Raw genomic sequence first — 22,151 nt, 5'->3', positions numbered from 1 at the left:
GCATTCATGCATTCTCTTGCTCCTTTTAGGCTTGTTTGGGTCTATCTATTGCTAGGACCTAAGGGGTTTTGTCTCATGTACTCAAAAATCCAAGGAACGTGAGGAATATGTTATGGAGACTCTTTTTTTCTAAAAAAAATTTTTAAATGTTTATTTTTGAGGGGGAGAGAGACAGAGACAGACAGCATGAGTGGGGGAGGAGCACAGAGAGGGAGACAGAATCTGAAGCAGGCTCCAGCCTCTGAGCTGTCAGCACAGAGCCCGACGCCAGGCATGAACTCGTGAACCACCACGAGATCATGATCTGAGCTGAAGTCAGACGCTTAACAGACTGAGCTACCCAGCGCCCCGAGACTTATTCTTCTAAAAAGAATCTCAATAACCATTGGGTACAGAGTAGTATGTGCTTAGTAAAAGTTTGAGTTGACCTGATTCTTCGTAACGGTCATTCTAATTTTCTGATAGAGTGAATAGCATCATTAATAATTACTGGCATCTTTCATAAGACATTCTTAAATAACTATTGCATTAGGACACAGAAGGTCAGGGAATTGAGGGTGAGTTGAGCTAATGAATATCATTGGTGATCAGAGAACTTTTTATGCTTCTTTCATTGGTCCTTGTGGAGACAGACTGATGAAAATTGTAGATCTCATGCTGGTGGCTTGAGAGAGAACATGAGTTGCTTCCTAAGGTTGGATAACCTATTGTGTTTTGTGCTAGACCAGTATTTTTCCCCCAGCTTTTTTAGTTGTTAGTTTTATATTTGTCTTTTCTCCAGGATGGATGCTCTATTTAAACTATGCCCTTTACCCTTGCTTTACCCTTGCTTAGTTGTCTTTCTATTCAAATCCTTCAGATCAACAGTCTCATTTATCTCTTTATGACTGTTGGGGCCAAAAGAAAATGATGAAACTACAGGTGTGGTGATAAAGAGTGTTTTTGGGTATACATTAAGGATGTGACACTGAAAAATGATAGAAAATTTGATCCTCTAAAATTGAGGCTTTTGGGGCACCCTGGTGGCTCAGTCCGTTAAACATCTCACTGGCTCAGGTCATGATCTTGCAGTTCACGGGTTCGAGTCCTGTATCGGGCTCTGTGCTGACAGCTCAGAGCCTGGAGCCTGCTTCAGATTCTGTCTCTTCCTCTCTCTGCCCCTCCCCTGCCCATGCTCTTTCTCTCTCAAAAACAATAAACATTAAAAAAAAAAAATTGAGTCTAAATAAAGGGGGGCACGCCTGGGTAGCTAAGTCAGTTGAACGTCCAACTTTGGCTCAGGTCCCAATCACACAGTTCATGAGTCTGAGCCCTGCATCTGGCTTGCTGCTGTCAGCGCAGAGCCTGCTTCAGATCTTCTGTCCCCCTCTCTCTGCCCCTCCCATGCTGACCCTCTCTCTCTCAAAAATAAACATACAAAAAAAATCTTTAAAATTGAGGCTTTTTTTCTCTAGGATAGCTGATGCTTTTTATACTGAAAAAACTGAAAATTTTATATGCTAAGCCTTAAACTGGAAGAAAATTATAAAGTTATATTCAGAGGTTTGTTTTTTTTTTTCATTATAATCAAACCTTTTAAACCTGATGCTAAGAAAAACTAGCTGAATTGAACTCTTGACTATTCAGCTAACATTTGTTGAATGCCAACCTTGTGATAAGGCTACAGAAGTAAGTACAGTGAGCTATAGCAGGGACATCTAACCCAGACTGGTAGAATAGAGGGGTAGATAGTTGGGGAGGGCTGCTCAGAGGATGTCTACTTAGTCTGAAAGAATGGGAGTTAGGCAAAAAGGGTGAATGGAGGATGCTCTAGGGTGACACTGAAGGGTAGGGTACATAGGGAAGATTGTCCCTATGTCCATTTCCTGTTAAAGATTCCTCTGCATTTGCCCCATTGTAAGCGGCTGAGCGGCACAAGAGGTGTCTTATGTAGGGAGGCCTTATTACCTTACCTAATGACTTCTCATTCCTCTGGCTTCCCCTGTTTTTTCCCCTTGACTCACTCATTACCGTGGTTTACCATGGCTTACCATGGCTGTGATTGTAAAGGGCATGGAAAATTGTGTCTCTCATTTTATAAATAAGAGAGGAAAAGAAGGCCTAAAGAAATTCAAGGTATGCTCACTAGTTTTGTGGCAGTACCACAACTTGAGCAAGGTCTCTTCGTTTAACAATTTGTCAAAGACTAACTTTTTAATGATACTAGGGAATACCATTTATATTAGCTCTGCCATTTATAATCAATTGGATATCAGTATTCTGAGTTAACTTATTTTCCTAGGGGTCTTCTGGATTAGTCTTGAGGTGCTTAAAATAATTTAATTTGGAGGGTGCAGGGGATTCCCTCAAGTTATTTCTTTTCTCCAATTTTGCAAATACATATGCTAGAGGATTAGAGGGCTGAACATCAGTCATCTCAGCAAAAGGTACACTGGATATGTGGATGATCTAGATCTGCTCCTTTGGCCAAGTGCCTTAAATAGTCTGAAATCTTCATTGGAATTGAGCTTCTAGGAATTTTTAATCCCATGAGAAACTGCAGCCTTTATGTCATTCCGTATATTAAGGAAAACCAGAAGTACATAGGTAGATAACTTGCCTTTGTTAAGAGAGCTAGTAGGAAGAGAAGGTACACACCCCAGCTAATACGCCAGATCCCCAGCACCACAAGCCTGGCAGTGTGCAAGTAGCCCAGAAGGGCCACGCCACCCCACAGTGAATCCCGCCCCTAGGAGAGGGGAAGAGAAGAGGGCTAGTAGTTATTTTTGTCTTCTTGTCCTGCATAATACTGCACTGCTGTTTGTGCATTTTCCTTACCAGTTTATGCTCTGTCCAAGTGATGAGGTAGTTCTAGTTCAAGGGTTCTCTTAGGACTTTAACTCAAGGTTTTGGGACAAATGGACACATCTCACAAGTAGTGATAATGAACATATTTGTGAGACCATAAGATGCCAAAGAGACTTCATTCCTTGTTTCTGACACCAGGGAATCAAAGTAGTTATGGCTTAATGGGAGAGACTGTGTTATCATGGCTACTGTGAAATAAACTTGTATGTAGCTTGCTTAGATGTCTATAGATATTTTTTCTATTTGAATTGTTTGGGAAATGAGACCATTATTACTCTTAACTTGTTCTAATTTGAACACCAAGACCCTAAATTAATGATTCTCTGATCCAGAAATTTGTATCATTCAAGGTTAATTTAAAAACCAGTGCTTAAGTCATGGAGCTGAAAAGTAAAAAAAATAAATAAATAAATAATAAAAAATAATAATAAAAAATAAAACAAGGGTTGGTGTAAACTATGGCTCACAAGCCAAGTCTGGTGGACCACCTATTTTGTACCTATGAGCTAAGAGTGGTTTTTACATTTTTTAATGGTGGGGGATAAAATCAAAAGAATACCTCGTGACATATGAAAATTATATGAAATTCACATTTTACTACTTATAAATGAAGTTTTGTTGGAACACAGCCACACACACAAAAACCAACCTCCCCCCCCCCCCCGCCCCACCAAAAAAACCCAGTGCTTATTTTTATGGTATTATGTAGATAGAAAGAAGATATAAAAGGTTGGTGAATGCTTAAATTGAGCCTAGATCATACTTTGATGAAATTTCTTAGTAAATTTTCTAATCTTTTGTTTTCATCAAAAGAAAGTTTGAAGAGGGTAAGTAACATTGTTTTCTCTCCATGGAGTTTCAGATTAGTTCTAGTTTAAGCCTAGGTTTAAACTAAATTGCTTTTGAGCTCATCAACAAATATCATACTTTGATTTTGTAAGAGGTGTGGTCTAGAATAGGGGTTGGCAAACTAGCCAGTGGGCCAAGTCCAGCCTTGCCTGTGTTAGCACAGACTATGAATTAATAATAATTATATCTTTTAAGTGGTTAAAAAAACTGAAAGAATAGTATCTTGTGACATGTAAAATGATATGACATTGGAGTTTTTATGTCAGTAAATAGAGTTATTGGAGCACAGCCACACTCATTCAGTTATTGTATATGGCTGCTTTCACACAAGAGTTGAATAGTTGTGACAGAGACTGCATGGCCTGTAAAGCCTGAAATATTTACTTTCTGGCTCTTAATAGAAAATTTGCCTATACTTGCTCTAGAACACTGATGAAGAAAATCATTTCCAAGACTGCTTATGTAAAGTTTTAAGATAGGTTAAATTTTCAGGAAAGCATGGCCCCTCCTAGTTTTATGCTTTTTTAGAGTGTCTTGGAAAGAAGCTCATTGTACCCCAACTTGGCATTAGTGATGAATATCACAGTGATATTAGAATAATTCTAAATTAGGGGCGCCTGGGTGGCTCGGTCGGTTAAGCGTCCGACTTCGGCTTAGGTCATGATCTCACGGTCCGTGAGTTCGAGCCCCGCGTCGGGCTCTGTGCTGACCGCTCAGAGCCTGGAGCCTGTTTCAGATTCTGTGTCTCCCTCTCTTTCTGCCCCTCCCCTGTTCATGCTCTCTCTCTGTCTCAAAAATAAATAAATGTTAAAAAAAAAAATTAAAAAAAAATTCTAAATTATTATAAACTTTTAAGAAGAAGCTTTAAACTTTCACGTTGTTTTTCTCTATATCAGTCAGAATATAGAATTTAATGTAAGGAATTGGTCAAAAGGGTTTTTGGAGAACTGAGAAAATGAAAAGGGGACTCTGAAGGTAGTAGTGATAGAAAGGCAGGAAGTAACTACCCATCTTAGCGCTGAGAGGAAAAAGGGAAAAAGGGTGTGGTTCTCAGAACCCAGAAGCTTGGAGTAGGGCCCCTTGGAGCTGAGATCTCTGAGGACGGGGGTATTGGACATGCTGGTGTCTGAGGAGTTGCAGTCAGGCTGGTCTGGGATTATGGAAGAAAGGTAGAAACTGCAATCAGCGCCCGGGAGAAGTGTATTCGTGGATCAATACATGTGGGAACTGTGCCCAGTAGGAAGAAACAAGTTCCCTCCTACCTTTCCAGCTTTTCAGTCTTCCTCTAGCACATGCTATTTGTGTCAGAGGAGCAATGTAGTTTACTGTCACAAGAGTGTAGAAAGTGTGGGCCGGGAGCTGAAAGTATCTTAATAGAGGACAGATGGTCTAAACATATTGAAACATTTCTCAAAGCTCCAGGTAAGAAATGATTCTAGTATGTTTTCAGGAATCTGGGAAGGTAAAAAAGAAATCCAAAAAGAAGATTTTTGATATATTTTTTAAAATATTTATTTTTGAGAGAGAGAGTGCAGCAGAGAGGGTGACAGAAGTTCTGAAGGGGGCTCTGCGCTGACAAGCAGAGAGCCCCATGTGGGGCTCGAACTCACGAACTGTGAGATTATGACTTGTGCCGAAGTTGGCACTGAGCCACCCGGGTGCTCCGATGTTTTTTTTTTTTAAGTTTATTTATTTTGAAAGCATGTGCAGAGTTTGCTAGGGGGAAGGGCAGAGAGAGAGGGAGAGAGAATCCCCAAACTGATAGTGTGGAGCCTTATGTGGGGCTTGAACCCACGAACTGTGAGATCATGACCTGAGCCAATATCAACTGACTGAGCCACCCAGATGCCCCAAAAGGAAATTTTGGACAAGCATCGTGAAGTGTGTGTAGAGGTCTTTTTTTTTTTTTTAAATTTCTTTTTTTTTTTTCCAACGTTTATTTATTTTTGGGACAGAGAGAGACAGAGCATGAACAGGGGAGGGGCAGAGAGAGGGAGACACAGAATCAGAAACAGGCTCCAGGCTCTGAGCCATCAGCCCAGAGCCTGATGCGGGGCTCGAACTCCCGGACCGCGAGATCGTGACCTGGCTGAAGTCGGACACTCAACCGACTGCGCCACCCAGGCGCCCCTTTTTTTTTTTTTTTATAAAGGTCCTGATATCTGTTCCTCACACATTCTTTTTTAAAGTAAAATCCTGGCTTTTGTTTACCTTGGTCTGTAGGAATGAAGAATATCTGAACTTTGTTAGATAGCAGTAAAACCCTAACATATAAAAAATGGGGACTTTTTGTATATGCTTCAGTTTTGGATTTTCTATTACCTAACAGGAGAGTAAGTCCAGTTATCAATTATTAGGAAATAAGGGGTTCTAAATAGGATAAAGCCAATTTGCACATCATCTAGTGTTTCTCAAACTCCCTGTAGTTTATCATGGATTGGTATACCTTAAAAACATACAATAAAAATGAAGTCCTAGAAAAATGAAGTGAAAAATTAAGAATCCAACGCCACTGGTTGAACAGTTTTGTATCTTCATTGTGGTGGTGGTTACATGAATAGTTTTGCATAGAGCTACTTGCACACAAAAATGAATATGAATGCAGGTTAAAAAGAATGGTGAAAACTGAATAAGGTCTAATCTGGTGAACAGTAATGTACCAATGTAAATTTCCTGGTTTTGATGTTGGACCCCAGCTACGTAAGATGTCACCATTGGAGGGGGCTGGGTGAAGTGTACAGAGACTCTTTGTACTATTTTTGTAACTTCCTGTCAATCTGTAATTATTTCAAAATAAAAAGCTTAAAAAAGTATAAGCCAACTGATCACTGGTCAAGGTCAAATTGCTATAAAAGTTTCCAAACTCTGGTCTCAATTTCTGTACTTGTAGATATGTAACAAACTTAGCCAGATGGCACTGGCCTAAAGACTACAGTTAAGTGTAACTTTTCAACTTCTGTAGCTACTCTGTATTTTTACCATTCTCCTCAATCTCTCTCTACCTTTCACCTCCTACTTCTGTGTCTCTATTCATTTGTTTAAAATTATTTACTATGCACCTTTTTAGTGACAAGACCTGGGGATATAAAAATGAGGAAGGTCTTTGCTATTTATGCTTATTTTCTAAAAGTGGAGACTATTTTTTTTTTTAAGTTTATTTTGAGAGCAAGAGCATGCAAACAAGTGGGGTGGTAGGGGCAGAGAGAGAGGGAGAGAGAGAATCTGGAGCAGAACCCATGCTATCTGTGTGGAGCCTGACCTGGGGCTCAATCCTGTGAACCGAGAGAGATCATGACCTGAGCTGAAATTAAGAACTGGAAGCTTGACTGAGCCACCCAAGTACCCCAAGACTATTAAAAAAATTTTTTTTTCTTGATGTTTATTTTTGAGAGACAAAGAGTGTGAGTGGGGGAGAGACAGACAAGTCACACACACGCGCGCGCGCACACACACACACACACACACACACACACACACACACACACACACAGAATCCCAAGTAGGCTCCAGGCTCCGAGCTGTTAGCACAGAGCCTGATGCGGGTCTCGAACTCATGAACTGAGAGATCGTGACCCTAGCTGAAGTAGGCTGCTTAACTGACTGAGCTACCTAGGCGCCCCAAGACTATTTAAGTTTATTTTTATTTTGAGAGAGATAGCAAGTGGGGTAGGGGAGGCGGGGCAGAGAGAATGAGAATCCCAAGCAGGCTCTGCACTGTCCACACAGAACCCAGTACAGTGCCCGAACTCACGAACTATGAGATCATGACCTGAGCTGAAATCAAGAGCCGGACGCTTAACCAACTGAGCCATCCAGGTGCCCCGAAACTATTTTTTTTTAACTGAACTGTAATTGACATCAGTATTTTATTAATTTCAGGTGTACATCATAGTGATTTATATTTTTATGCATTATGAGTAAATGCTGTTGTTAAAGAATCTTACAAATATGTATCCAAATTGCTAACAATGCCCATTTATTTTGCGTATTAACTATGTGCCAGGCACTATATGGAGGATTTTATTTATTTTTTTTAAGATTCTATTTTTAAGTAATCTCCACACCCAACATGGAGCTCGAACTCACAACCCTGAGATCAAGGGTTGCATGTCCACCTACTGAGCTGGCCAGGTGACCCTACGTATGGAGGAAATTGATGTTCTCCTTGATCCTCTCTTTGAAGTAAATAGAGTAGTACTCTTTCAGCTTTTTTTACTTAAGTTTTTTTTTTATTCAAAGAGAGAGCTGGGACGGGCAGAGAGAGGGAGAGACACAATCCCAAGTAGGCTCTGCGCTGTCAGTGCAGAGCTCAACACGTGGCTCAAACTCCTGAACCATGAGATCATGACCTGAGCGGAGACCCAAGAGTCTACCCCTTAATTGATTGAGCCATCCAGGTGTCCTAAAGTTTTTATTTTAAAACATGCCACTTTTATGTTGAAAATCTTAGTTCCTAATGACATTAATGGAATGGCTTATTTGCTTTATCCATTTTTATGTGACAGTTTCAGTGGTAATACCAGTATTATAACAGACTACTAACAGTGTAAGATTTCTTTATGATTTTTTTTTTTTTACCTTCAGGATATATTCCAGGAAGGTATTTTTAGTCAAAATAGTTCAACTTTTCTTCATGTTTGTGCCAGTCACCAATTTGGTATAGTTTTAATAGTTTGAATTTCTAGAAATTATTTTTTTATTTTCTCATTAAAAAATGCATCATTTTACATGATTCCAAAGTTAACCCAATAAAAGAATGTTCAAAGAGGCATAGCTTTCATTCTTATTTTTTTTTACCATGTCCTTTAACATGTAATAATTATGTTTAATTTTGGTTGAGTCTTCCATTTTGAACATAGAAGCACACAAAACTTGCTGTTTTGTGTCTTGCTGTTCACTTAACAATGTATTCTGGAGATCATACCAGAAGAGTATACAGAGCTCTTCATCATTGCTTTTAATGTTGTGTACTGCTTCATTGAATGGATGTGGCAGAGTTACTCAAACACTCTTTTGATGAACATTTAGGCTATTTCCAGTCTTTTGCTATCACATGGATAACCTTTGCATTTTATTTTAACCTTCATTTTCCATGCATGAAAGTGTGAGGGGTGGTGCTTTTTTTTTTTTTTTTAAGTGCATTTAATTCACAATGATCTTACATTATCATCAGCTTTGCCTTGTAAGAATTTCAGGGTTTGTTTTTGTTTTTAGGCATGGGTATCTTTGCCATACTTCTACTTGTGTTAGCTGACTTGAAACCTTTCTCTTTTACACCTCAAGCACTAATTTGCTATTTTGGGGAAAATACTTAAACTTCACAACAGTCAGAAAATAAATGGTGGCTATTATGTTTAAGGTGGTGTTCCTGAAGAAAACTGACCTTTATACCTTTTTGGTGTGTTTTGGTTTTGGTCTGGTGGTAATTTATTCTAGGAACTTTCTGAGTTGCTGTATTCATTGTGTTACCAAAATTAAATGCAGCCCATGTAGATTTTTTTTTTTTAGATTTATAACAAACATGTGAAACATGAAAAAATGAAATTATTTTTAGAAGCATTTTTAATATTAACACAAAAGAAAGCAGATTTATGAAAGAGAAAGATCCTGAATTATTTGTGTATAAAAAGAGAAACCTCTTTTGTCTCATGTGTAGATTTAATCACATCACATGTTTTACTTTCATTGTTTCAATTTTGAAAGTGGATTTTAAAGAGCCAATTTGCATCAGCATCTATAACCACATGAAGGAACTGACCACCATCTATTTTCCTGTTTCTGTTTAATGTGGTTAAGCAAGAGTAGGACTGGAAGACTGGCATTAAGTAGTCACCTGCTAAAATACAGGATAGGTACAGCTTTTTAAACATTAACTAGTTTATATCCTACAGGTCTGTCTATAGTTAGCCATCTCCCTCAGACTCTTGGTATGACACACCTTTCAGTATAGTAGCTCTTCATAGAAGAACCTAGTCTGAAGTTGAGATGGGGGAAAAAAACCCGAATGATTTCTTGCATCCAGTTTAGGAGTTGTAATAGACACATGACCATCAGGACTGTTACTCTGTTTCACGATACAGCCCCTTCTGTTGCTAGGTAGATAAATTACTAGTACACTGAGTCAAAATATATTTCTCTGAAACTTTTTGCCCTTTGCTCCCAGTTCTGGGTAATAGCTAATAAATATTTGTTAAAGAGCAAGGGCTCTGCAGTGAAAAAAGCCTGGATACTTGTCTGTCACTTTGCTAGCTATGATGTTAGGTTTCTCCATTTGCAAAATGAGAATACAAGTAGTACCCCCTTCATAGTTTTGAGGACAAGATAAGCTAGATGTATGTAAAGCATTAAACCTACTACCCCCAAAGTAGGAAACATTGTTAGCTGCTTGTAGTGGTGATGGTGGTCTAATGGGGCTGTAAGACAATAGTGTAATGTGACCAGCTCACTAAGAACTTATCCTCCACTCTTTCTGTTGTGGTTCATTGCCTGGTACTAAAATTGAATTTCAGCATTTATGCATTTCTGTGTTTTAAAGATTGTTTGGTACTGGGTATCCCCTCCCACATTTGCTCAGTGAGGAAAATAAAACAGGTAATTTGAGATTTAACCCCAAATAGTGAATAAAGGTAGTGAAATCCATTTGTTTTTATTTATTTTAAAAAAATGTATATTTACTTATTTTGAGAGAGAGGGAGAGGGAATGCAAGTGCAATGAGGGGCAGGAGGTGGGGGGGGGGGTGGAGGGTTGGGGGCAGGGAGAATCCCAAGCAAGCTCTGCACAGTGAGTGCAGACCTCTGCGTGGGGCTCAGTCCCATGAAATGTGAGATCACGACCTGAGCCGAAATTAAGAGTCAGCCACCTAACTGGCTGAGCCATCCATGTGCCCTGTGAAACTCATTTGAATGTAACAGGCCTTAAAATGTTCAAAATCACCATACACCCCAGTTTATGGGTTTTGGAAAAAGATTGCTTGAAGAAAACATAATTCACTTAATGCAGGTGCTCCTGCAAACTAATTTGGAAGACAAATTTAGAAACATTTCAGGTAAATATACAATTGTTAACATTTGGGATGATATTCTTACCTTCCCTCAGTGACTATGGAACTCTAAAGATCAGCTGTGTTTGTTTACAAAGTGATTGCTTGTTTAAAGAAAATAAGTTATTAGCTTTAATCACCATAATATGTAGGTTCTCTATTTTTTACAGTTTATTGAATTAGAGAGTGAGCATGAGCAGGGAGAGGCAGAGAGAGAGAGAGAGAGAGAAAGAAAAAAAGAAAGAATCCCAAGCAGGCTCTATACTGACAGAGAAGAGCCCGATGCAGGGCTCGAACCCACAAACCACGAGATCATGACTTGATCTGAAATCAAGAGTCAGATGCTTAACCGACTGAGCCACCCAGGCGCCCCTGTAGGCATTCTGTATTAAAGTTTAAGCTTTTGGGGTATAAGAATAGTTGATGGGTATGATATTGGGGGAGAGAGATGCAGTTTTGATCTATATCTATCTCTCTGTTTTGATCAAATTATTTCCTGTGAGAATCTTCTTGCCTGTAACTTGAATAACATTTCATTAATTTTTTTTTCTAGATTTAATCTGTATACATGAGCCTCTATCTGGAGCTCTCTGTATGCTTCAGATACTATGATAGTTGAAGATGAGGACTTAAAATGAGTGAGAAATAGTGCTTCTGTTTGTCAGGTCCATTGGCACTAATTCAGGCTAGCATATTCATCCCAAAGGGCTTTGCTTAAAGTTTCTACGCCTTTCGTGAAAAGCAGTGTGGTATTCATGGTTTTATTATTTACATAAGTCACACATTTATCAGTGTTTTAATTTTTTTTTTTTTTACGTTTATTCCTTTTTGAGAGACAGAGCACAAATGGGGGAGGGGCAGAGAGAGAGGGAGACACAGAATCCGAAGCAGGCTCCAGGCTCCAAGCTGTCAGCACAGAGCCCGATGAGGGGCTCGAACTCACAAACCGCAGGATCATGACCTGAGCCGAAGTCGGACACTTAACCGACTGAGCCACCCAGGCACCCCTCTCATCAATGTTTTAATTCACTTGTCCTCTTGGGTCCTGTTTTTCGGATGAGAGAGTAGGGCAAATGTTATGAATTAATTTATGGCCTGTATGGCTTATTTTTTTCTAGGGTCACTTTTTAGGTGTTTCCCTCTTTTCCTTTGAGAATTGCTTGAGATGAGAAAGTTAAAACATGGTACTCTTGTTAAGGAATTTCTTTGATTCAAAAAGTAATGAGAATTTATGCTAGGGATGGTAAACCGAGGGGGGGGATTACACACTAAGGACAAGAGTAGCCTTTGTCTCTTTGTAACTTAAACCCTAGTTGGGATGGCAGAAACAGTAAATGGAAGTCAAGGTTGTATGTGATTGTCACTCTGCAAAGTACATGGTGTAGCGGTTGAGTTTAGTGGTAGTGTCTGGAGTGGTAAGGAAAGGGGTAGGAAAAGGGCATACAGTACTGAGTACATACTTGATAATTGGCAAGTGAATGAAGGTGAGACCAAAGTGGCTGAGAGGATGAATAAGATGGGTTTGGCGGGGGGGGGGGTGGGGGGGGGGTGGAGTACCTGGGTGGCTCAGTCGGTTAAGCGTCCGACTTCGGCTCAGGTCGTGATCTCATGGTCCATGAGTTCGAGCCCTGCGTCGAGCTCTGTGCTGACGGCTCAGAGCCTGGAGCCTGTTTCCGATTCTGTGTCTCCCTCTCTCTCTGCCCCTCCCCCACTCATGCTCTGTCTCTCTCTGTCTCAAAAATAAATAAACGTTAATTTTTTTTTTTCAACGTTTATTTATTTTTGGGACAGAGAGAGAGACAGAGCATGAATGGGGGAGGGGCAGAGAGAGAGGGAGACACAGAATCGGAAACAGGCTCCAGGCTCCCAGCTATCAGCCCAGAGCCTGACGCGGGGCTCGAACTCACGGACCGCGAGATCGTGACCTGGCTGAAGTCGGACGCTTAACTGACTGCGCCACCCAGGCGCCCCTAAAAATAAATAAACGTTAAAAAAAAATTTTAAAAAGATGCGTTTGAGGGGTGATATAAGGGTGTGGAGGCTGGGAGAGAGGGAGGAAGATGGTAGAATGAAGAGCAGTATGGGAAAATTTCTTGAAGTCAAGACTGATCTCTATGAATTTGGGGGAGACCATCTTACCTATTGAAATTCCTTCTGAGGAGTAGTGTAAAGAAAGCTTAGCTGGATAGGAAAGTGGGAATGATGTTGTCAGATATTTATTGAGTGCTTCCTATGTTCCGAGTAGTGTTTTTGGCACTTAGCTGTCAGCAAGATAAAACCAAGCTCCTGTCCCAAAGGAGCTTGTATTCTAGTGGAAGGAAACAGACTCTACAAAGAAAAAAAATCTCACCTTGATAAATGTTAGGAATAAAATATGATAGAGTGATGGGGATAACATTTGAGCTGTCATCTTATTGAGAAGAAGCAGTCTGTCGAAAATCTAGGAAGAATAGTATTCTAAGAAGGCACCTTCAGGTGAAAAGACCAGAAATTAGTTTGGAATGTTTGAGGTGCAGAAAGAGGGCTTATGTGGCTAGAACCTAGGGAATGAGGAAGGATTGTGAAAAGAGGTAAGGTCAGAAAGAGCGTAAGCAGGTATATGCTAGGATCTGATTTAAGCTTTTGAAAGATCATCTGGTTGTTGTGTGTGTAAATTTATAATGTGTGTGTATATATTAATCATTATGATTGGTACATGTGTAGAATAATTGTCATTAGCTCCATTTTGACCATGTTACATTTGAGATACTTTTGAGAGATCCAAGTAGAGATGTTCAGTGAGCACTTGGGTAAATAAGTGCAGAGAGTGGTTGGGTTTGGAGATGGGGGGCGGGTCACCAATCTACAGATGATACTGAAAGCCATGAATCTATATGGGATGAGGTAGGAGGGAAAAGAGTAGATGGAGAAGAGAAGAAGGAAGGCCAGTCAAAATTTTGGGTACTCCAACTTGAAGACATCTGGTAGAATAGGAAGAGCCAACAAATAGGGATTAGGGAGGGAGTAGCCAGTGAGGGTAGGAGGAAAACAGGAGAATGGGTTCCCTGAAAAAAAAAAAAATTGACCCTTGTCTTTTTTTTTTTTTTTAATTTTTTTTTTCAACGTTTTTATTTATTTTTGGGACAGAGAGAGACAGAGCATGAACGGGGGAGGGGCAGAGAGAGAGGGAGACACAGAATCAGAAACAGGCTCCAGGCTCTGAGCCATCAGCCCAGAGCCCGACGCGGGGCTCGAACTCACGGACCGCGAGATCGTGACCTGGCTGAAGTCGGACGCTTAACCGACTGCGCCACCCAGGCGCCCCTGACCCTTGTCTTTTAGGATGTTGGTCCCTAATGACAATTCACCCTCCTGCCTTTTTTTTTTTTTTTTTTAAGGTAAGGTATCTTTAAAGCTATTTGACTAATGAGAGTGAAGAAAAAGATACAGACGATAGAGGAAAGGAAATAGGAAATACATCTTTGAGAAGGCAAGAGGATGGGGCATAGAGTTAAGTGATGGGATCTTCAATTGAGAGTGGTCAGGGTCATGGTAGTGATGGAGATTTGGGGTAGGGGGATGTGTGAAACAGGTACCTAGGAGAGTAAGGAAGGGAATTGAGTGGCACAAGTCATAGAGTTAGTGAATGGTAGGGATAGGGTTCCGACCTAGGAATTATCAAAGTTTGATCTTTTTTGCTGTGTTACATTGCCATCCTAATAAGCAAAGTAATAAATGCTGAAGAAGGTATGCTTTCATGAAGGACAATCAGGAAATCGAGATGAGGTTGAGCTGAAAAAGGAAAATTAAAGAGAAAGCCCCCCCCCATTAGCCTTCTCATTTATGGAAATTATTATTACCTTGTATTATAGTTATTTGGTATACCTCTGTGCCATATTACTTCAAGTAAAGGATGAAAATCTGGGTAGGAACTGTGTATGAACTTGATATCTTGCCCTAACAGAGTTAACACTGCCTTCAGAAGGATAGATCCTTAAATAATTGTTGAACAAATAGTCTTGTGATTGATAAGAGTACTGATACTTGTAGTTAAGTGTTGCCTTTCTAAAATAAGTCGTTGGGCAATCCATCAGTGTGGTTGTGTGCTGTTAAAAGACATGTTGTGATGTAGTCTCCACATTTGCCTTAAGCCTCGCTAGCTCATGGTACGAAAACCTTGGCCTACAGAAGGATTACTCAGTTTGTTGAGAAGAGGTTTGCAAATGTGTGTGACCATAGGTGAGGCTGTGGCTGTGAGCTAGGTAGATATGATCTTTTGTAATAAAAATTTTACTTATGAAGACTTTCTCTCCGGTGTATTACTTTTCCATATCATTGAATATCTGAGGCATTTAAAGTCTTAAATGTATGACACTGCAAGTGCCTAAACTGTGTAAATGTCAAAACCTGCCCGACTTCAGTGCATTCAGACTTCTTTTTCCATGACAGATGTTTTTGTTTGTACTTGTTAGGGAGCGGGTCACAGATTTAGCAACCTGAAATGGAAACAAATGGAGGGGGGAGGAGAGTGGCTGAAGCTATGAAATTCCAGGTCTTCCCTAACGGTGGAGATAGTGACTTTAGTACTTGAGAAGCGCTGTGACCCTTCCTTGGTCCTGGGTGTATACGGCAAGCTACCTTTCTTCCAGAGAGCTCAGAGTACTACTTGAGTATACCTCTGGGTGGGGTTGTGTTACAAGCAGTGTTGGGAAATGGTCTTCAGTTTGTCATTGGTGGCTTCCTTCCTTTTGTTATCAACACTTCTCTTATCTCTTAAGTTTTTAGTTCTTCACACTACCCTGAGTCTGCAATTTCAGTCTAGTATAGGGTCTAGTTTTGATGTAGCTTATCCTCATCGCTGCTTTCCAGAATATGAATTTGGAACATTTGAGGTAGTGTTTCTCTAGCTGAGGCTCTAGGATCTTGAAGAGTCCATACAGTGTTTTTCATAAAAAATTCTTATGGGGTGTAGATTTTGTGAGGGTATTTAAAAGTTTTTCATATTTGATTATCTTAAGTTGAAAAAATAATTTTTAGTTTTGAAATAATGTCAAACTTACAGAATGGCCAAAAACAATACAGAGATTTCCTATATACCCTTCACCCCATTGTGAACATTTTATCATTTATCATTCTTTCTACACACATACGTTGCTTTTTTTTTTTCTGAAATGTTTGATGGTTATAGTCATGATGCCTTTTACCCCCATATCCTTCAGTGTGTACTTGCCAAAAACAAAGGAATTCCCTTAATATAATCACTGTACAATTATCAATTTTGAGAAATTAACATGGATACAATTCTGTTTGCTAACTACAAACGTTAAACATTATTTTGATCAGTTTTAAATTTTGAAATTTATTTTTCCTGAAAACTGCCACTTTCCAGTGGTAACCTTCAAGTAAAATAAATTATAATATATGAATTTTAATATTAAAAGAGTATTATTTAATATTTTAATATATTTTCTTAGGTCAGTGTTCTTAAGTTGAGATCTAGCCTTAGATATCTGACAGTTTTTTGTCTTCTTAAAAAAGGCCCATGTGTCCCTCAAATGTGAGAAACACTGAGCATTTGAGGAGTATCTGATTTTTATTTTTTGTTAATTTTTTCAGAGAGAGAGAGAAAGAACGAGCTAGCACTAGTCGGGGAGAGGGAAAGGGAAAGAGAGGGAAATAATCTTAAGTAGGTTCCACTCTGAACGTGGATGTGGGGCGGGGCTTGATCCCACAACCCTGGGATCATGACCTGCGCCAAAATCAAGTCAGTGCTCAAAGGCTGAGCCACTCAGGCGTCCCAGGATTATATGAGTTTTTAGTAGGAAGTCTTTAAAGATGAGATAGGAGTGGATCTTTAAAGTGTTATTAAAATCCACATAAAGTAATAAGTGCTGCTTCTGATTTGTAGTTCAGGAAATTCAGTGAACTGAAGGCCTGGAATGAGACCTTCTAGGATCACACTTTTAGCTTTTCATCTGGGGCAGGAATTCTGTCTCATTTGAGGTAAGTTCTTATCCAGATTCTTCGTAAACATTTCTGATGAGGAGGAAACTTAAGTGCTCTGTACAGTGACACATTCTAGTTGCAGACGTATCACATCTGATTTTTATAAATCAGTAAGAAAGACCAGCAACTCACCTGATTGGCCAAAGACCTGAAAAAGCACTTCCCAGCTAAAAGGAAACACCAATGACTTACAAACATGAAAAAGCTATTATGATGGTAGAACTAAAAATGAAGCTATGTCTGTTGTATGTTGATATATAATACCTAAGGCTTTAAATGAACAAAAACAAGGTATAGAAAGGTATGTTTCCTTTTGTGTGTTTTCTCCTTAAAAAGAGATACATATGCTCACATATGCACACAATTTCTGGAAGGATATACAAAACTTAACAATAGTTGCCACCGGAGAGAGATATCTAATTTTAGTTTTATATCTTGTTGTATTATGAATTTCTCTTGTGGGTATGTGTATTTTTCAAATAAAATGAATTTAAAATGTTCATACTTAAAATGAGCTAAGATCTGTCATTCTGTCCTTCTGTTGGTCACAGGTCCAACTTTTGGAATTGTGCAAAATAGGACTATTTTATCTTTAAGTTTTCTGATATTTTATAAATAAATCACTGTGGTCTTGTAAGTGGTCTTTTCCCCAGTGTAACTAAAAATACTTGTTTAAGGGGCGCCTAGGTGGCTCAGTCGGTTAAGCGTCCGACTCCTGCTCAGGTCATGATCTCACGGTCCGTGAGTTCGAGCCCTGCTTGGGCTCTGTGCTGACAGCTCAGAGCCTGGAGCCTGCTTCCGATTCTGTGTCTCCCTCTGTCTCAAAAATAAATAAACATTAAAAAAAAATTTTTTTTTTTAAATAAAAATACTTGTTTAACTGTAACTATTTCTTGTATGACCTGGTATCCAGAATAGACTCCCTTGCTATCCAACTTGTTTATATTTATGAATATTCTTGATATGGTCAAGTCTCTCTCATACCAGGCTTCCCTTTGGAGGCTTCAGTTTTTGTGTCCTAGCCAGAGAGATTGGGTAGTTAGTGGGTTGATTTTAATAATCATGTCATTTCTTTGGATCTTCGAACTGCTGTGATGAAATCTCTTAATTCCTTTTCCACATGTGCCCTGTGACCTCATTGAGATTTGTCACCATGTTGACCCAGATTAATCAACATTCTTGAAACAGTTCCTCAGCAAGCTGCAAATATTTGTCCTGTACATTTTTGACAGCTTGCTTCAATATTCCTGATTTTTCTTCTGTAGTAGCTTTTCAAAAGAAGAAGTAAGGCCGTTCCAGCACAATCTTATGCTAAAGAGTTAAATGCCTGTTTGCGCATGCCTCATTATTTTTCATGTCAGAGATCCTGGGGACTCTGTATACCTTTGTTCCATCAGCCTTCCCTTGACATGATGTTATGTTATTTACCAAAACAAGTTTCCTTGTTACTAAACGTTTGTGACTGATTCTTGCTATTAATTGTGGCCTCACAATTTCACTTCTTCAAAAAGGTCTTGTCCTCTTATTGCAGTGGCAGTCTGCTTCCATGACCACAGCGAGCTATTGTCATTATTGGAAATGTACCCTAACTCTGTTACTCTGACCAGAATTTCCAGTTCTTTCACCTCACCCTTTTACCTCACTTTCTGGTTTCCAGCACATTTACTCTTTGAAGCTTCAAGCATCTTGCCCTTACCCTGTTCCTTCAGTTTATCAGCTTCTTCCAGATTTCTCTCTTCTCTGTTATCTATGGATTACTAGGTCAGTCATTTCAGTATTCTTGGGAATGCCCTCAGTTCTCTCATCTTGCTTGCTTTCTACCTCTCTTGTCCCATCCAGCTTCCTGGAGTAACTCACCAGTTGTTTCTTCTGGTTGTTTCTAAATAGTTTAATGCTGCCAGCCAAGTAGAATAAGTGTGCTGATAAGCTCTTATATAAATTAGTAATATAGTCCACTTCCATTTTCGTTTCTTACACTTTTGTTTAAGTATTTTGCCCTGTTTCTTCTCTCAACTTTCAGCTGAGGATGTGAGAGAGAAATGCTTACTTTATTTTGAAACTTAACTGTGTCTTCACTTATCTGTATTTCTTTCTTTCTTAAAAAAAATTTTTTTTTAATCTTTATTTATTTTTGAGAGAGAGAGAGAGAGTGTGAGTTGGGGAGGAGCAGAGAGAGAGTGAGATAGAGAATCCGAAGCAAGCTCCAGGCTCTGAGCTGTCAGCACAGAGCCCGACGCGGGGCCTGAACCAATAAACCATGAGATAATGACCTGAGCTGAAGTCGGAAGCTCAACCGACTGAGCCACCCAGGTGCCCCTCTTTTTTTTTTTTTCATTTTGGGAGAAACAGAGTGAGTGGGGGAGGGGCAGTGGGGGGGAGGGGCAGTGGGGGGGAGGGGAAAGAGAGAGAATGAATGAATGAATGAATCCCAAGCAGGCTCTGTGCTGCTAGCACAGAGCCTGTTATGGGGCTTGAACCCATGAAACCATGAGATCATGACCCAAACCAAAACCAAGAGTGGGACACTTAACCGACTGAGCCACCCAGGTGCCCCTGTGTCCCCTTCTTTCAAGATCATTCCCTTCAATCTGTTGTAGTGATTCCATACTTTTTGTGATCTAAACACCTTGTTTGCTCACCTGCTCTATTTGTGATGAGGGAGAGAAGCAAGATACAGAATGGCTTGTATGGTATGATTGCTATACTTAAAAAGAAAGATCTGTGTTTAAGTACCACCACCACCACCACCCCCGCCCCCGCCCCCACCAACAACCATGTACACAAAAGAAGCATTAGAGGGCTCGGTAGACTAAGGTGTTAACAGCAGTCTCTGGATATTGGATTGTGGACTCTTCCTTTTGCTTGTTTTGTAATTTGAATTTTCTCTCTTGAAATGCTTTTGCCATGAGAAAATTAAAAGGAAATTTATATTTCCACCCGTATTTTTTGTACATGCTTATATTCTTTTTATTACAAACATCTTATTATCAAGTTCTGGGAAATGTCTTGCCATCTGTGTCAAGCAGTTCTCTGAATATCCACTGAAAAGGGGAGTATAAATAGGAATGACCTTCCAAATGCTCTGACATGTCCAGGTACCTTTTATGTTCTTGAAAAAATTCCACATGATACTAATTTAAATCAAATCTAGTAGGTCATGGATTGTAAGACACAACTATTTTATGAACCACTAGGAAAGGAAAACATTCAGCCAATCAAACTATGATGTTATTGATAGTATGATGCAGAGGTGGTATATGTGGGGAAAATGTACCTCACAGAATTAATGAAATATAGTTGTTCTCAGATTGCATCTGTGAAGTGTTTAGTAGTTTTGGAATAGGAAAAAAGTGTTTAACCTTGACCTCACTTCCAATCTCATCCTTGTATTGCCATCCTTTCCCCCTCTTCATTACTTGGTTTTTGTATGGCTATGTAGACACTGGTGAATGGACTGAATTATGATGGAGTGAAGCCTACATTTGGAGACCAGGTTTTTGTACATTTCTTTTAAGGGACATTTCAAACAGATGATTATACTCCAGTCTTGCCATGTAGCCTGCAGAGTGGTCTGCTTAAAATCCTAATCTGGCTGTCATCATCCAAAGCCCTTTTGTAGCTTCCTTTTCCCCAGGATGCCTTGGCGCACTGGTGTACACCAGACTTTTGGCTTTTGATTCCTCAGTCTCAGGACACAGTGTGGTTACCTTTTTTAGAACATAACTGTGAGCTCGGAGAGCCACATGCTGTGATGTGGAGCAGAGCGTATACCTTGTGTTCAGCAAAGGGACTGCTGAATGGACACCACAAAGGATTGAGAACCCCTAATCCATAAAATGAACTGTGTTTCTCCTCATGAGAAACCTGTCTGTGGACTTGGCTACTGTCCCCTATATTGGCTACTTTCTGCCTTACACTTTATACTCCGGTAATGCTGAACTGTTTATAGTTTTCTTGCACATGTTGTTCTGCGTTTTAATCTCTTTGCCTTTGTGGGGAATCTTCCTCTGCCTGGGATCTCCCTACAAATGTATCTTCAGGAACTACTCCTCTTTTAGGAAGGATTTTTTTGCTTTCCTATTCTTCTACTAAACAGTTATTAAACTGCATTTTCTCCCTTTGCTGTTACACTGCGCGTATTTCTTTGTATTTATTCCATTATGTTGGAATTACTTTGTAACAAAATTGTATTTTGTTTTACAGGACATTAAGCTTTTTAAGGGCAGGGACTGTGTTCACCTTTTATTTCACAGTGCTGGTATTATCTTCAATAAATATTTGCTGTACTAAATGTAATTGAAACTTTGAAGGAATGAACAGCTCATGTCAAAAACCTATAGGTTGTCGGTATCCTAGGTTTTAATAATAAAAAACTTTGATTTCAATTGTTTTTAGTATTTATGATTTCTTTTTATTCTTTTGCATGCTCTCTTGGCTGGATGGCAATAGAGAAGAAGAAAATGAGGTAAGTATAATTTAACTAGTTATTCTATTTAACTATTCTAGTTAACTATTTAACTATGATTATTGGATTAAAAACTCAAAATTTAGCTATGTTTTTTGTTTTGTTTGGTTTTTAAGATTTTATATTTAAGTACTATCTACCCCCAGCTTGAGGCTCGAACTCAACAATCCCAAGACCAAGTGTTGTTGCATGCTCCACTGACTGACTGAGAGCCAGGTGCCTCCGCCGATCTGGCTAGAGCCAGGTGCCTCTAGCTATCATTTTCAATGTGAAATGAAGAAATAGTTTTTGCTGAATTTTTGAATCTGTAGTAACTCCATTCCAAGGAGGAATGTTGTATATCTCAAGGAAATGGTTTTTAAAATGGAGCTTCAAAAGCTTTAGGCAAGGTAGAGGAAGCTGGGAGCTCTGGAGACAGCATTTACCTGTTTTTATATATTGAGCTACCATGTAAGATTTCATTTGACAAGTGCATTCTGTTTCTTAAAAAATATTTGAAGACAATTGCTTTATGATAATGCATGAGAGAACATTTTTTTTCTCACTTGATTAGTGTATAATGTTGAAAACTGATGGCAGATTTTACCATATTGAAGGAGAAAACTATTCTCTTAACCAGAGTTGATTAAAGAACATCCATTAAAAAAATATTGCGGATGACCAGTGTACCATCTTTAATTTAGACTTGAGTTTGTTTCTTATAGATTTTTCTGATGTTCTCTCTACCACCTAGGTTTTGCCTTTAACTTCTAAAGCCTACCATTTCCTTTGGTGGTTTGGCAAATGATGGAAGGAAAAATTTTCTTAGGTATATACTTTGTAGTTGTTGCTCCTAGAGTAGGGTTGGACTATAAATCAGCATGGCCTAAGTGTGTGAGGCCCGGGCAGAGACAGTGGTACTGTGCCAGGGCAGAGTAATTTATAGTAAAGCAGAAAGTTCTGGGCCTCATTTGCTTACCTCATCT

General features: G+C 39.4%; 1 protein-coding gene across 3 annotated transcripts in view; it reads left to right on the top strand.

The window, feature by feature from the left end:
• SETD2 (SET domain containing 2, histone lysine methyltransferase) overlaps positions 1 to 22,151 on the top strand; it is a 127,065-nt gene that overhangs the window by 8,976 nt on the left and 95,938 nt on the right. For all 3 annotated transcript variants that reach the window (XR_006298327.1, XM_043587268.1, XM_043587269.1), the window contains exon 2: positions 21,171 to 21,186. Coding sequence is in view for 2 of the 3 variants with exons in the window: in XM_043587268.1 (XP_043443203.1) it covers positions 21,171 to 21,186 (16 nt within the window). In the remaining variant the exon portion in view is untranslated. The remainder of the gene's footprint in view (positions 1 to 21,170; positions 21,187 to 22,151) is intronic.

The sequence above is a fragment of the Prionailurus bengalensis genome, chromosome A2 (assembly GCF_016509475.1).
Source record: "Prionailurus bengalensis isolate Pbe53 chromosome A2, Fcat_Pben_1.1_paternal_pri, whole genome shotgun sequence".
Lineage (NCBI taxonomy): Eukaryota > Metazoa > Chordata > Mammalia > Carnivora > Felidae > Prionailurus > Prionailurus bengalensis.
This window is presented reverse-complemented; position numbering and strand designations above follow the sequence as displayed.